Below are 15,573 nucleotides of genomic sequence, written 5' to 3'. Positions count from 1 at the left end.
TTTTTGTGTGTTGTTGTTTTGCAATGTTTTTATATAATTCGTTGATCGTTTTTAAAACAAAAAATGTTTACATAATGGGAGATTTAAATCGATAAACTAGTTAATAACATTATACGATATTTCATATAATATTCTCTTCATGCATAATTATGTTAATAATGAACTCTATATGGATTGTTTCCAGCTTTCCGAAGAATTTAAGTTTACATTTGATGTGAGGGAAGGAGGATAAATACGCACTAGTTTATCAATATAAACTAACAATAATCTCACAAAGAAAGAAAGAAAAAATATTTATGATTATGCAAAAAAAAAAAATTAAATCTAATGTATATAAAAGTAATTTATCTAATTTAAAAAAAAAAACATATTATCATTAAAGTACAGAGAAAAATAATAATAATATTAATATATAAATACATTGTTGTTTGATGTTGTTGATTACTTTTGTTTTTTTTTTGTTTGTTTGTATCCTTTAATCCTGCGTGTTTTGTTTTTTTTTCTCTTTGAAGTAAGGAAATTATCTACAGCATGTTAATATTAAAAAAGTCATACAGCTTGTCTAATATATGTTTGAGAGATAAACAAATAAGGCCATCATCGTAAAAAAACAGAGCGAGTGAGAGAGATATAGAAAAAAAAATAACATTCGTTTTTAAAATCAAATTATAATCATATATAGTGAAAGTGAATAGTGACAAATCTGGGCATCGATCGAACAGAAGAAGGTTAAATCAGACATATCTATGGACTGTTCTCGTTTTTTTTTTATTGACTCCATACATTAGACAATCAGTAAATATAAAAACTTCAAAAATTGTAACATACGGTTAATAACACTGATATTTAGTCCACCCAGTACATAATAATATATAGATCACTTGCACTTAACGATTGGCATTCTTAAGTTGATTGGACAACCAGTCTAAGCCTTCGTAGAGGCCGTCACCGCTGGTCGCGCACGTAGCCTGAATGTACCAGTTGCGGTTCCTTAATGAGTGCAGACCGAGCTTGTCTGTGATTTCTGCCGCGTTCATCGCATTCGGCAGATCCTGTTTGTTTGCGAAGATCAGCAGCACGGCATCCCTCAGCTCGTCCTCGGCGAGCATCCTCATCAACTCGTCCTTCGCCTCGCCGATACGCTCCCTATCGTTGCTATCAACTACAAAGATTAGGCCCTGAAAACAAAAAACCGAAGAACATCATTGTTACAATCCTACGTTCTCCAAATTCGTTTCTACAACCACTTCTTTACACAACACAAAATAATTGATCATTGGAATTCACTTCAGTGATAACGAGTATTATTACGTCCCAGACATCTAAAGTTTACTTTAAATTTTCAATTTAAGTTAAATGGTTAATTAAAGAAGACAAACGCACAATAATTGAACAAATTTAAATTAAAACATCATAATTTATCTGTTTCAATTGTGTTCTGTGAGGAAACTTGAATAATCATTCTAATACAATTTATAATGAATTCGATTAACACATGAATTATCATAAAGTATAATTTCTCAATAAACTATATAATACCACCCAAATAGGTTGGTGTCCCTATAATACCACTCAATAAACTTTTAATCTACTAATCGTAAAGACGTGATAACTTTGTTTAATAATATAATTAGTCAATATTTTATATTATCGAAAATTAACAAACTTTTGCTTCTGAAATCTCCACTTTAATACAAATACGCCCAAAATGAAGAAATACTATCGCCCTTTGTATTTTTTAATGAAAATAATTGAATTGTAAATATGTATTTATTTTATGATTATTGCAATAAACGTTATTATTACACTAATATACATAATACCACCCAATAAACAGTTTATTCGCTGAGAAAATGTATCATAATGAATAATGTCAAACAAGAATGCAAAATCTTCAAGATTTCTTTATGCAATAACTTCATTATTTTAAATATTTTTTTTATAAACTTTTGCCTAAAATGCTTCTGAAATTTACATTTAAATACAAATAAGCTTAAAATTAAGAAATTATGTCGCCCTTTGCATTTCTTAATGAAAATAATTGAATTTTTAAACATGTATTTATTTTATGATTGTTGCAATAAACGTTATTATCACATTAATAGTGATAAACAGTTGATTTACTAAGAAATTGTATCATAAACAATGAGCATTGAAGCTTGGGTATCGCAAAGTATTGTCAAACAAAGAATACAATAACTTTACGCTTTATCCAATGACTAAGTCCTCGCAATAACTTCATTACTTCAAATCAAATTTATTATAAACTTTTGCCTAAAATGCTTCTGAAATCTCCACTTTAAGCTTAAACTGAAGAAATACTGGCAAATAATTGAATTGTAAATTTATATTTATTTTATGATTGTTGCAAAAAACGTTATTATTACAATACATATAACTACTACCACCAAATAATCTCATTTGATTTACTAAGAAATTGTATCATAAACAATGAGCATTGAAGCTTGGGTATCGCAAAATATTGCAATACAATAGCTTCACACTTTAATCCAATGACTAACAAAATCCTTGCTATAACATCATTACTTCAAATATTGGTCATCAAAGGCATTACACGAACTTTGATAACGTTAGGGTAGATCGATTCCAAATCCCACCCTCAACTAAATATAAATGACGCACTTTGCTAGCAGAGGATTTTGTAATGTGAAGAACGGATAAAAGATCAATTCGATGAATAATTTGAATCAACTATAGACCAGCAAGTATTTGAAACAGAAGCAATATAGAAAAGCAATCGAATTCTATTAAAAGAAAAAAATCTGGATACATTCATGAGTATCAAACACTAAATGAATAGCTATCTCCCTCAGCAGGTTTCAATTACTATCAACAATAAAACGCTGGCCTAGGCGGAAACAGAAATACGTGCAACACGTATACAGTTATTAATTATGCGATAATAATGAAATAGACTCATAAAAATATGAAAGCGTGAAATTCTAATGAATAAATATATAACAAAACAAAAAAAAAATAATTAGCTCACCTGCGTATTTTGGAAATAATGTCTCCAGAGTGGCCTGATTTTGTCCTGACCACCGACATCCCACACTGTGAAGCTTATGTTCTTATATTCTACAGTTTCAACATTAAATCCTAAAAAAAAAACGAAGAAAATATTTTAGTAAACAAGTCTCACATTTGTATGTATAATATTGAGTAGCTCGTTGACCCATTTCGTTAAGTCTGCTATAATTATGAAGAGAATAGCTAATTTTGTAAAATAAACTTGAAACTGAAGTAAATAAGAACTGTACTCACCAATAGTCGGAATTGTTGTAACGATTTCTCCTAATTTAAGTTTGTATAATATTGTGGTTTTACCGGCAGCATCCAACCCGACCATCAGTATTCTCATTTCCTTTTTGCCGAAGAGGCCTTTAAATAAATTTGCGAACATATTCCCCATGGCGAAGTTCTTATTATATTACCTGCAAACATACGGATAAAAACAAATTAATACACTATACAAAGTACAAATCAGATACTTGCCAAGTACTCAAAGTAATTGGTTCAAGTTGCTTGGCAAGTACTGCGTTCTTTAAGAAAATCTTTGGATGAAAAGGTTAACAAACACTGAGAGCCATTTTAATAAGAATAAATTACATTTCTAATAATAACAGAAAATAATTATTGTTTGTATAAATAGTGAAAACTGCTGTTACGTTCTAGGTAATTATTATCAAGTTGCATAATAATGCTTCAATAAAAACAACAGAAGATGACGCATCACGAATATATATATACCACGAACGTAATACTCTTCATATTTGATCGGATGGCGCAGGTGTGGGTGTTGAAATTAAAGAGATACGTGTTCGGTTCATCAATACAAATTTAAAAAAAACGAAAATCGTTTACGAAATGATTGACAAGCATAACAATTGTGGAATAATGATCGGTTATCGTTAGTACTCATTTCAACGTTTTCTCCATTCAGTTTCGAGCGAAACGTTATCAAAACGAGTTAATATAAACGGTGTCATATCACTCTTATCTGTCAAAGTCCTATTATCATCATTATTAGAAATTATTACACAGGCTTTATACAAAAACCTATGGGACAAAGCAACATTTACAAAATCATATTTCGTAGTAATTACAACCATTTCTTATTGTTATTGCATATAAATACAATTAGGACATATTTAACCAAAATCCATCAATGTTTTTGTATCTTTAAACATTATTAAAATGAATTGGACACAAACGAATTCCAACTTATATTGATAAAACATAAATATGCGATGCGTCATAAGTATGATTATAATGAAAGTGTTTATTTAATAATACTTTATTATCTTTACATAGAAACAAAATGAGTATATGGATTGACAAAATCCAATATTGTGAATCAATTATTTGTAAGGTAATGCAATGAAATATGCTGCAAAAACGTTACAATTTACTTAAAAAAAACTAATAAATAAGTAAAAACAGTAAAGGATTCTATCGCTTACGTTACGACTGACACGTCATTGCGCAACGCACACCGATTTTTTTTCTACGTGTCCCAATAAATGTCATGATTGAAAGTATTTAATATTAAAAAAAATGATTATATCGATGCATTTATTAAAAATGATGATGAAACACCATAAAACATGATGCAAATTTTAGTGAAAAATACAAAAAATTGTTATAATTGCAACTTAACTGACAGATCGTATCTTAAAACATGATTATTGTAACGAAGTTAATAATAGAAGCAATTGATTTAGAACAAGTATTTATATACACAATACTTTATAAATAATAAATTATCGAAAAAAGTAAATCCAAGTATTGATTTTCAGAGTCTTAGAGAAAAATCAATAATGGTTTTCAAAATAAATTGATAAATTATTTCAAATATGAAGATAATGTAACTGCACTTGACACGTCATTCAGTGTTTCCATGGAAATTGAGTATTAATGAAAGTCTATTGAAACTAATAATATATGATAATTAGCGTTACAGAAATCTGATATTTGCATTATAATTTGCAGCGAGTAGGAAAAACAGAAATGTTATAAACATATATATAAAATAAACTTAAAAGATAATTAACCAATTATACTTTATTAATGCACAATTGGATGATAATAGAACTGAAAGAGCTCTGCAATATTAATTCGAGTTGATGAGCGCTTCTTCTCTAAATGTCATTCGCCTCTATGAAAATGTCATCGCATATTGTAACATAATTCAATGTGCACTACAACCCAAGTGTCATCACCATAAGGAACATCCGTGTTTATACACTTGCAGCAGTAAATGCAATTTAGCAACTCGCATTATTATCTTACTAACGATAAAGCAAACTCTTCACTTCGCGATTTTAAGTTGTTTTTTCTTTTATTTTTCGAGTCACGTCATGGATTTTTCAGGACGAGAGGAAAATCAGACCAAAGGTCCATACTTTTCCTCTTACTCCTATAAATAACGCATTTGCACAAAAAACATGTTTCGTATTGGATTCAACGTTTTATTGATTGCAGAGCACGAGCATCACCGGAATAAGAATGAGTGCGTTTGCGGTGATGATAAAGGATGTTTTGCAAAAAAATAAAAATCATATACAGGTTAAAGCATTATCGTTTTAATTGGTGATTGCGAAGAAGTAATGATTATAATTAATTAATTTTTTTTTTCAGAGAAATGCATTTTTTATAACTGTAATGGTACACATCATCAATTTCGTGAAGATGATGATAATACACGACAATAAACAGAAAACTCCATTGGTCTTTCTGGCGAAAAATCTAATTGCGGCACAAAGGAAACGCGAAAAATATTTATATATATATATGGGGGGAGATGGATGCAAAAGTGCGGGGCTATTATTAATCGCAGGGCAATTTGATGTTATTGATTGATATTAATGACTAAACCTTACTCAGCTTCGATGCGAATCGATTTCCACGATACTATTCCACGTACACTTTTATTATACCGCCTGCGTTCTCCGACGTTCTTTTTTTTATGTGCTGGCTGTTCTCTCGCACTTAGGCTATATACAAACTACTAGAAACTCTTATGGGATTCCGGTTCAGAGATTCACGATGATGCTCTTTCTTTCTATGATGAATATCTGCGCGATATTCTGGTCGATCTTGGTATGAAGGGTCGTCGCTGTCGGAGAGGAACGCAGCGAGAGGTGGCCAAGTATTAAATGCCGACTTGACGTTGTCACCTTCAAAACCAACTCCCTAATAATTTTTTGACAAGAAAAACAAATGCCAAGTACGCATTTGCTCTTCGCCCGACAACCTAAACTACTTAAGAATGGCTCAAAGTGTTTCGTTACCTTCGATCCGGTGGGCTTTTTACTCACTTTCTTATATAAAAAAACACGCTACACTTTAAAGAAAACGCTACCACATCCAGCTACCTCCCAAAACTTGTCGTATGTCAATATGGCGGACGTGGAAAAGATTCGTAGCTCATGCCACGTCTCGGACTAAACCCGAACACCATTGGCCCCCTCTCGTGTCACGTGAACAGCCGTTGCCAAATCTTCAACTATTACACCACATTTCAGTATTATTCATCAAGGAATTTCCATTCATCTCTTCAACAACTTTAACATTTCTTTCATCATACTTCACAATTTTATATATTCAACCCCAATCTTATTTATTATTTAAATTATATAATTATAAGTTCTCCAATGTAACAAATACTTCTTATTGAAGAACTAATTATTTATTTACATAATATATTACTTAAATATTACCATAGAATATAATACAAGAAAGACTAAATATAAGAAAAGAAAAACTTAAATGTTGTTGTTTGTTTTGCAATATAATTATAACTAATTGCATAAAATAAGAAGTAAATTATTCTAATAAGCATTCCATTTATAACTAAATTATTTAGTTAATAAAATTGCATAAAATAATATTATTTCAAATAAATTCAACTTCTCCAAATGTAAATAATTTCATTTTTAAATAAATTCTCAAATTTTGCAGAAATCTTATTTACGAAATATGCAAAATTAACAATAAGTTTCTTATGTTTAAGTCCACATTAAAGTAATAATTTATCCAAGGATTTAAATATAATAAAAACATTGGTATAATTCTTACAAGAAATCAATAATAAAAGCATTCAATCAATAAAATCTATTTGTTTACATAATTAAAGAATGTAATTGAAATGATGTAATTTTATATAAATATATAATTCCATGACTAAAGTAATATTACACAAGTTTTGATTTCTTTTCATCAAGGAGTAAAATGTACGTGTCCTGTCGATAGGACAACAACGCCGAAATCATCCAATCGTTACGGTGCATGTCGATTAAGTATGGTTTTGTCCATACAGTGAGGGAGATACGCGTTTTACATGTAAAAATCGATTACTCTAACAGCGCGAATGCCAATTTATATATATATAAATCTCAATTGTAATTAGATCTTTCAAAAAATCGAATATGCCTTATCCAAAGTCACCGTTCGCAGACAATTTTCCATCAAAAATTGTTTTCGAGCATGGAAACGATAGCTCAGCAGGAGACCACCAGGTATAAATTGCTTATGTCAAATGGAAGTTGGTAACACTGAAGAACTTACCGCTAATTTTGATATTTAAATATAACGACTACTTGTTAAACTTTACCTTTACAGAATTTGTTTATAATTAAAAATAAAAGTAATAATTTATTATTTTTTATTTGAATTTGATCATTTAAATTCATAATAATATATTGAATATTAAGATTTTAAAATCATTATTTTTCAGGAGGAATTTTCGAATTTAACCGAATGGTTATGTTCAACGCCTAAAATCAGCTCATACAGAGTAAACACTCTTCATTGTACCTTGGAATCTGTGATAGATCAAATTCGAGACCAATTGGAAAAAGTACATTGTAATTCACACTTGTTTATGAAAATTTATTTGAAAGCAATCTATTTTTTTTAAATAGATTTCCACCATCAGAAATTGCAAAACTCCAAGGGTTTACCAGCACGAGGTTCTTAAAGATGTCGTGATTGTGGACAACTATGACCTGAAGGATTTGGAGTTAACTGGAAGAACGAACGAGATAATCGTGGACGTTCATTGCGGAGCGGCGGTTTTGCGCGGAGCGCATATTTTCGCTCCGGGCATAATTGGAATGACTTCCGGTATTAATTTTAAACTATAAAAATAAGCTAGTAAAAATCAATTTTTCAATTTCAGGAACTAAGGTTGATGATGAAGTCAGTATATACGTTGACGTGGATAAAGTATGCAAGAAGGGATTGAAAGCATTCGAAGGTAATAAAGTTTATGTAGGTAATGGCATTGCGAGAATGGACAGGCACCATTTGTTTGGTGAGAATCTGCAACCAAGGTTCGTTTTTATCGATTTAAAAACTTAAAAATAAAATCTTTTAATTCTAGCGGATTTGCAGTTGAAATGTTGCATTCTACATCAGGGTGTCCACCGTTGGGATCCTTATTTCTATCGGCTGATTCAGCTCTTCTGCAGAACATTCCGTCTGTGGTTTGCATTGAAGCTTTAGACCCAAAACCGGGCGATATTATACTCGATATGTGTGCTTCACCGGGAAATAAAACAACGCATATCGCAGCAAAGATTAATAATTCGGTAATTCTTAATTACTACTAAATATTGTGACTAATTTAACTTGTTTTAGGGAACTTTGATAGCAATCGATAAGACTCCAACTAAAGTATTGCAATTGCAGAAGACTTGCGATAAATTTAACTGCAAAGCTTCCATCCATAAGTTCGATTCCACCAAGATTTTCGATACAAAAGCTAGCGGTACAGAAAATCCGCCCTTCGGACCAGAAACCTTCGATAAGATTCTTTTGGATGCGCCTTGCAGCGCTCTAGGAAAACGTCCGCAACTTGCGAATAAAGACACAGAAACTGTGATCAAATCCCATATACCGCTCCAAAGGAAATTATTTCAAAACGTAATTTAATCATCTGTTAACTAACATTTTTAACTGAAAAAATCTATTTTTCTAGGCTGTGAAGCTGTTGAAAACTGGTGGAACTATGGTGTACAGTACGTGCACAATTACTCTTGCTGAAAACGAGGCTATAGTAGCTTGGGCCCTGAAAACCTTCGACTGTTTACAATTGGTGAAAGCTGAACCACAACTCGGTGGACGCGGTTGGAAGATGAACGGGTTGAAAGATGATCAATTGGAATTGATGCAGCGCTTCGGTCCGGACGACGGCGTCGATTCCGTTGGATTTTTCGTAGCGAAATTTGTGAAAACCAAAGCTGCAGAATAAAATAGTTTGTATATACTCAGCATGTATTTAATTTGAATTGTTTCTCGTTGTGGCTTCCAATGGCGCGAAGCTTCGTCGAGTATTGGCAAAAGTCAACATTAGTCTTCACGGTCATCTCCGCCTCGTATAATTTATACTCACTGAAAAAGCGATATTAGAGTAGTTTTAGTTGTGAAATAAGTTATTACCAAGGGATGCAAATCACGTAGATATCGTATATGAAAGGCTCGTCGTTCATGCAAGAACCCAACACTCCAGATGTTTGAGTTACAATGAATTCTCCATCAGATATTATTTCGAAAGGCACTCGGCAATCTGAAAATCAGATATTTTACTCGAAAGGAGACAACAGTAATCTAATTTACTAGTATAATTCTTTATAGTGAGTGTCATCTTTCTGCTGTTACCAATAAAGACGATTCCAAAATCGAGCAACGTCGGGATTTCGATTAACGGAAAATAGATTTCAAGTTCGGCTGGAATAATCTAAAAACGAAGAAGTTTTAATCAATATAGATATTGATAAAAATTAACCTGTTTCATAGCTCCTTTCTGCATTATCTTCAATTCGTTGAAGTATTTGTAAGAGCAAGTTCCGAAATTCACCGAATAAACTTGATACTCGTCGTGTCTCGCTAAATTATAAATCAAATTGGCCATATTATACAGCTGATCTAGTACCAATTTGAAGCACACCTTGAGCTGAGGAAAAAGCTGTATACAAAAACAATTAATAAAATGTTAAACTTACATAAACGCAAGATTCTGGAAGGATTGTAATTGGGGATTTAACATCTGCGATGAAGTTATCCAAGTATTGGATTTCTTGAATCTTAAAGGGATCTCCGATCGAGAAGGAAACCTCCATTGGGAAGTTGTTGTGGTTCTTGAAAATCAACACTTTGGAAGCGGATATACTTTCTTTATCAACTTCAATGCTCGCGTGGATTGCGAAGCTGAGATCGCTGATCGTGTCCAAATTCAATTTCGGTGTATCCAAAGACGCGTACAGTTTCAAACGCAACGGATGCATCTGACTGCCGGTTTTCCGCATAAACATATGATCGCGTTTCCTAAAATTTCAATCAAATCAATTCAACTTACACATAAAAAAACAAGTAATTAACTTGAAGATGTTAGCAACGTGGATGTATCCAACTAAATTGGCTTCGATATCCGTCCGTCCGATCTGTGTAACGTAAGAATCAGAATTAAACACAATGTCTATGGCTATAGTTTGTCCAACATCGATGAACGTTTCTCTAGGTGTAATCTGTAATGATCATGAATTAAAAACGATTGCTATTTCCACGTTATAATTCACATTAAATATGTCGTAATTCGAGAAACCGCAGAGCTTTCGATGCGTCAGTATTAAATTGCCTGTGGATTCAACGTCCGCGTCTAAAAGCCGTTTCATGTTTGGGTGATAAATGTCGAAGAGCAAAGTGATCGGCTTATCGCGACAATCCAAAGTTTTCATGAAAACGTGCCAAACAACTGAAACCGGAACGCGACTCGTGTTCCGAACGTAAACCTTCCTCTTCACCGACTTTGAGTTGTAAGGTACAACACCAAATCTGCAAATAAACAACTTTCAAATCACCTTTTATAAAAGATCAATACAATTAATTTTACCTAAACTTTGCGTGTTTGTTCAACGAATTTTTAGCGATCGGAAACTCCAATGGTAATCCAACCACTTCAATTAAAACGGTGATCAGAAGCGGAGCAATATTGTTGACTTGAAATTGTATTTCGTCGGCGTAAATTCCCCAAGTGTTTGCGTACACCCAAACGTCCAGAAACGTCCCTTCGTACGGATCCAAATGTTGCTTACCCAATTCCAACTTGATGAGCACACCATTATTCCCGAGAATCGATTCCCAATGATCTAAAATTGAAGCAATGAAAGCAACAAATAATATTTATATAAATAAATAAACGAACCATCCTTTTTAACATTTAAATCGACTAAAATATTGTGGATGCTCCGGGTAGTCAGCAAAACAGGCTTGAAATTTGCTACGTCCACTTCGAGGAATCCTTCGACCGGAGTCATATTCTGTATGGCAATAGTTTTCTTAATCGGTGCTCTTAAAGGAACGCCTTTGAATTCCATGTGATTTTCGTGGATGAAGATATCCTCGTCAAAGTATTCCCTCAGAGAATCCGAGCTCAACGCGGAGAAGCTCGAGGTAGAAATAGTGTCTTCACGTTTAATTGGTTCAACTTCCTCTTCTCCGATTCCTTGAATAAGATTGTGCAAATATTCCGTGATATCGTTAATCACAGATTCCTCCGCGAAATCAGTTTTGGAAAAGACTTTGGCTTCCTCTACTTCAGAAGATGATTTACTCTCGTTAACGCATTTCTCCTAAATTAAGAATTTGATAAATTTGTTTTTTCTTTAATTGTTATTTACCGGTTCAATCCGATATTCCAAATCGTAATTCATTTGAGGAGGCCAATAAACTGGCTTCTCCATGCCCGGAATTATCAGTTGCACGTTGACATCTTCTACGACGCATAGTATCACCAAAACCAGAGGTTTCTTCTCAACGTATTTTCCCTTGATTGACGGATTGTACGTGATTATCTCGCATGGTAAATAAAGAGACTCGAAGACGCAGACCTCCAACGGCGTTAGCTCCAGGTTGACGCGTTTGAAGGTCTTGGCTGGAACGAATCCGGTCGTTGGGAAAACCTTGGCGCAGACCAAATCACTCTTGTCGCCATAAATTTCGCCGAACAGGAAATTGGCGTCAATCTGACTGACGTTGTGTAAACACAATGTATACACTGAAGTTTTATTCGCGTAGAGCAACTCTCCAGGACATAAAATCGAGCATTCGCTCATCTGCGTGTGCAAATAGATCGTGAGATCATCAACAATGTAGGAAACGGTGCAAACACCGTTAATCACACTCTCATCCTTATACTTGGTAATTAATTGCAAAGTCGAAGAGAATTCTCCAACCTCCTGAAATTTAACCAATTATTCTCTGAAAATATTAATGTTCAGAAACTACTTCACCGTTGCCCTCACGATATATTCAACTTCGATGTTACCATCATCCAAATTATCGAAAACCATAGAATTGCTGCTCTTCGTGAAACCGCCATTTTTCATAAACGTCTCCCAAATTTCCCAATCCACAATCACCGCATTTTTATTCTCCACAATAAAAGTTTTACTATAAACAAGCCCCAGCTCCAGTTTTCCGAAATCCAAGTGCTTTTCCAACAACGTCAACTCCGGTCTCTCCACTTTAGCTATAATCTTAATTTCTTTCCTATACAAATCATTCACAACCAATCTAAAGAAAAAATAATAATTCAATTCATTAAACCTCACTGAGATCTTGTTAAAATGAATACTTACGTCATGCTTTCGGATATATCGTCGTAACTCTGATTGGAGATGAAGAACGAAACTATGAACGGATGATTCGTGTCCGTGTTGAAACTAGTTGTGTCGTTGAAGACGATGTCGGGATTGCTGATTTCCCAAGAACAAATCACGTTTTCGTTGAGTTCATGCGCGACGGTGCATTTGAACTCGAGATACTGTTCTTCACCCAATCTCAATAACAAAAGAAAACTAAAGAAAACAACGAAAATCAAATTAAACCCAATACTTACTTCATTACATTCCTAACTACAACTTCTTCAGGTTCAAATTCGATGAAGAACTCTTCGATTTTACAAACCAATTCGATTTTTGCAATCAAAATATCTACAAACTGTTAAATTTTATTAATACCATTCGAAGCTACAGATTGATGATGCACCTTTTTCGAAGAATCGCGAGTCACAAACCTTTCCAAATTTTCTACTGCCTCTTTGGGTACTCCCTTGATGAAAAGACTTAAATACGAATTGATTTAAACAAACAACAGTTTAATTGTGATCGTTGCTGTTACCTCAAATGTAAATCATAGAATCCCGTACTTGGAATACTTGGCTTCAAGTTCAGAACAATAGGCGTTTTGCTGTATGCAGGTAAAACTCCAGAGTTGTCAAGATCGATGTCTTCTTTCGGTAAACTCTTCAGCATGGCGTATTTCAAGTTAGATTGTTCGTTGTTCTCAATCCAATAGTAATTAAGGTTTAAGGGTCTAAATATATTTTTTTTAGTAATTAATTCATTGATTTTCATTTTTTTTTACCCGTTATTATAGATGTAGATGGTTCTAGAAGTCACTTGATTCGTTAAGCACAAGCCATAATCGATTAAGAAGTTTCCAAAGAACTTTGGCTCTTCTGCGTCTTCTGGTAAACTATTTTCTGTGTGTATCTCCTTCAAGTATTTAATGATCAGTTCGGAGTCAGTTTTGGGAATCCCATCAATCATTTCGATGTTTTGTATCGAAGAACAGGAGCTGCGCTGAGTGAACAAACTACCTAAGTCAATCTTCTTCTCCACCTGCTTCATCACCTGCTCCCAAATCCACATAGCCGATTGAGGTGATGTAATATCTGAACTATTACCATCATCCACATTTTTCACGGGAAACATTATATTTATTAAATCATCGATTGGCAAAAACTGAAAATTAAAATTTCATCATTAAAACATGTAATTGGAAATTCTGTTAAATCCAGACTTCAGGTGACTCCAAATTCACCATGAGCTCATCGAACATCACGCAATCCGCAACAACATCCACGTTTTCGTAAGTGCAATTATCGCATAACAGCAAGAAACTATCCAAATTTAAACCAATTTCGCACGAGGTGAAAGTAATCATCATCAAAATGATTTCTCCCGGCTCGATTTGGAAGTAAGCTGGAGTCACTGTGAACGGTCCACATGTCAAGTCCAATTTATCGTTCACCTAACAAAAATATTTTTTTATGAGAATGTAAACAATTTATATTAATTATTTACAAGAGCTTCCCAATTGTACCAATGTTCTTCGCTCATCATAAAGAATTTCCCGGCGCTTCCACAATTTTTTATAAGCAGGAAGATTTCGTTCGTGTCTCCACGAAAACAAGGACCACAATCGATGCATTCGTTCAACACGATCGATCTGTCCATATTGAAGTTCACGTGGACATCATAGCTGGTCTTTATTGAAGTTTTGTGTATGAACAGGCACAGATTCGGCGCATGCCGATAACTCGCAATATTTACTTCAATTGACCCTAAACCAGAATATACTTAAATTCATCTACAATTACGTTGGAAAATCACCTGAATCCGAGCCTATTTTCAAGTAATCGCTAACATCAAGAAACAAGTCAGTCTTGAAGCTTACTTCGATATGGGCGCACATCCCAGGCGAGATCTTCCCAATGAATCCATCCAAAAGTTCGACTTTGAAGCATTGGGCTTTCGGTAGTTCTTCGATGAAGAAACTGTGAGGTTTAGAACTAACGTTCTGTATTTTGAATCTCTTCTATAAAAAAAAATATTTTTATCATGAAATAAGAATAAACAGTAAACGCACTTTGTAAAGAATGTTTAACTGGTAGTTATCAAAGATAACAGCGTCCACGTTGCTCCGAAAAGCATCTTCCTGCTTCTTCGAGTCTTCCGCTTTAGCTTGTATCATTTTCTTAGGTACAGTCTTCTCCAATTTCACAGGTATCACATCCAAATCGGAAACGCACGGTGAGCAGCCATGGAAATTCTGGTTTATTCGAAAATCTAATTAAAAACACGCAAATCAATGAAGATATTATAATAATTGAAAGATTCCAACTCATGTTTCTCTCCAGTTTATTCGGAAGCAAATCAATCTCCTTAATTAAACCAAACTGTTCGATCTCTTTGGGTTTAATGTTAGCAAACAACGGTCGTCTCTTCAGTAGTCTTCGTTGCTCATTGCAAGTTAAGCTTTGGAACAACTGTTCCCGTATCAAATGCTTTCCATGTTTTCTCATCAACCTTTGCTCGACTATAGCAATATCTTCCACGTTAAGAGCATTTTTAAAGATCTCCTGCATACAAATAGATTGAATGATTGAAGTAAAGATGTTAATGAAGACTCACGGTTTTGACTTCGCAAGCGGTTTCTTTGATTTGCAGAGATTCTACGTTAAATTTGCACATGTTCCGCGCCACGTTTTCGGGGAATTGCGGTTTCTGCAATAGATCTTGAAAGACGTCGGTGATGATATGGCCAGCATCGTGATTTTCAGTTAAGTTGCTTTTGGGAATCAATGGTAACTTTCCATCCATCCTGCAAACGATTCCTTCAAAAACTTCGTTGATTGATTAAACGATTTGACATGTGTAACACGTAATCAACAAAAAAAAATGTACATGTAAAGTGGGTGTAATC

General features: G+C 33.7%; 3 protein-coding genes across 4 annotated transcripts; 1 reads left to right on the top strand and 2 right to left on the bottom strand.

Annotated features, from left to right (window-relative positions):
- Positions 1 to 493: 493 nt before the first annotated feature.
- On the bottom strand, positions 494 to 6,473 carry LOC108565625 (ADP-ribosylation factor 1). 2 transcript variants are annotated; one of them, XM_017925178.1, is made up of 4 exons: positions 6,342 to 6,473; positions 3,286 to 3,455; positions 3,011 to 3,120; positions 494 to 1,178 (listed from the first exon to the last, which is right to left on the bottom strand). In XM_017925178.1, exons 2-4 carry the CDS (start codon positions 3,431 to 3,433, stop codon positions 888 to 890), a joined length of 549 nt encoding a protein of 182 aa, XP_017780667.1. In that variant the 5' UTR covers positions 3,434 to 3,455; positions 6,342 to 6,473; the 3' UTR covers positions 494 to 887. The 2 variants fall into 2 exon arrangements, with proteins under 2 accessions (XP_017780667.1, XP_017780668.1); XM_017925179.1 differs by lacking the exon at positions 6,342 to 6,473 and adding an exon at positions 5,904 to 6,221.
- Positions 6,474 to 7,312: 839 nt separating this feature from the next.
- On the top strand, positions 7,313 to 9,298 carry LOC108565610 (putative methyltransferase NSUN6). The gene is made up of 7 exons (XM_017925153.1): positions 7,313 to 7,541; positions 7,760 to 7,882; positions 7,947 to 8,148; positions 8,204 to 8,357; positions 8,408 to 8,615; positions 8,665 to 8,949; positions 9,005 to 9,298. Exons 1-7 carry the CDS (start codon positions 7,452 to 7,454, stop codon positions 9,275 to 9,277), a joined length of 1,335 nt encoding a protein of 444 aa, XP_017780642.1. The 5' UTR covers positions 7,313 to 7,451; the 3' UTR covers positions 9,278 to 9,298.
- On the bottom strand, positions 9,291 to 12,667 carry LOC108565594. Its single transcript, XM_017925135.1, has 12 exons — positions 12,663 to 12,667; positions 12,315 to 12,597; positions 11,703 to 12,260; positions 11,228 to 11,654; positions 10,916 to 11,171; positions 10,602 to 10,857; positions 10,405 to 10,550; positions 10,029 to 10,350; positions 9,812 to 9,979; positions 9,643 to 9,763; positions 9,466 to 9,592; positions 9,291 to 9,417 (listed from the first exon to the last, which is right to left on the bottom strand). The coding sequence occupies exons 1-12, from the start codon at positions 12,665 to 12,667 to the stop codon at positions 9,294 to 9,296; spliced, it is 2,793 nt and encodes a 930-aa protein (XP_017780624.1). The 3' UTR covers positions 9,291 to 9,293.
- Positions 12,668 to 15,573: the final 2,906 nt, after the last annotated feature.

The sequence above is a fragment of the Nicrophorus vespilloides genome, unplaced genomic scaffold (assembly GCF_001412225.1).
Source record: "Nicrophorus vespilloides isolate i.1.1-1 unplaced genomic scaffold, Nicve_v1.0, whole genome shotgun sequence".
Taxonomy (NCBI): Eukaryota; Metazoa; Arthropoda; class Insecta; order Coleoptera; family Silphidae; genus Nicrophorus; species Nicrophorus vespilloides.
Note: the sequence above shows the minus strand (reverse complement) of the source record. Positions and strands in the feature narration are given on the sequence as shown.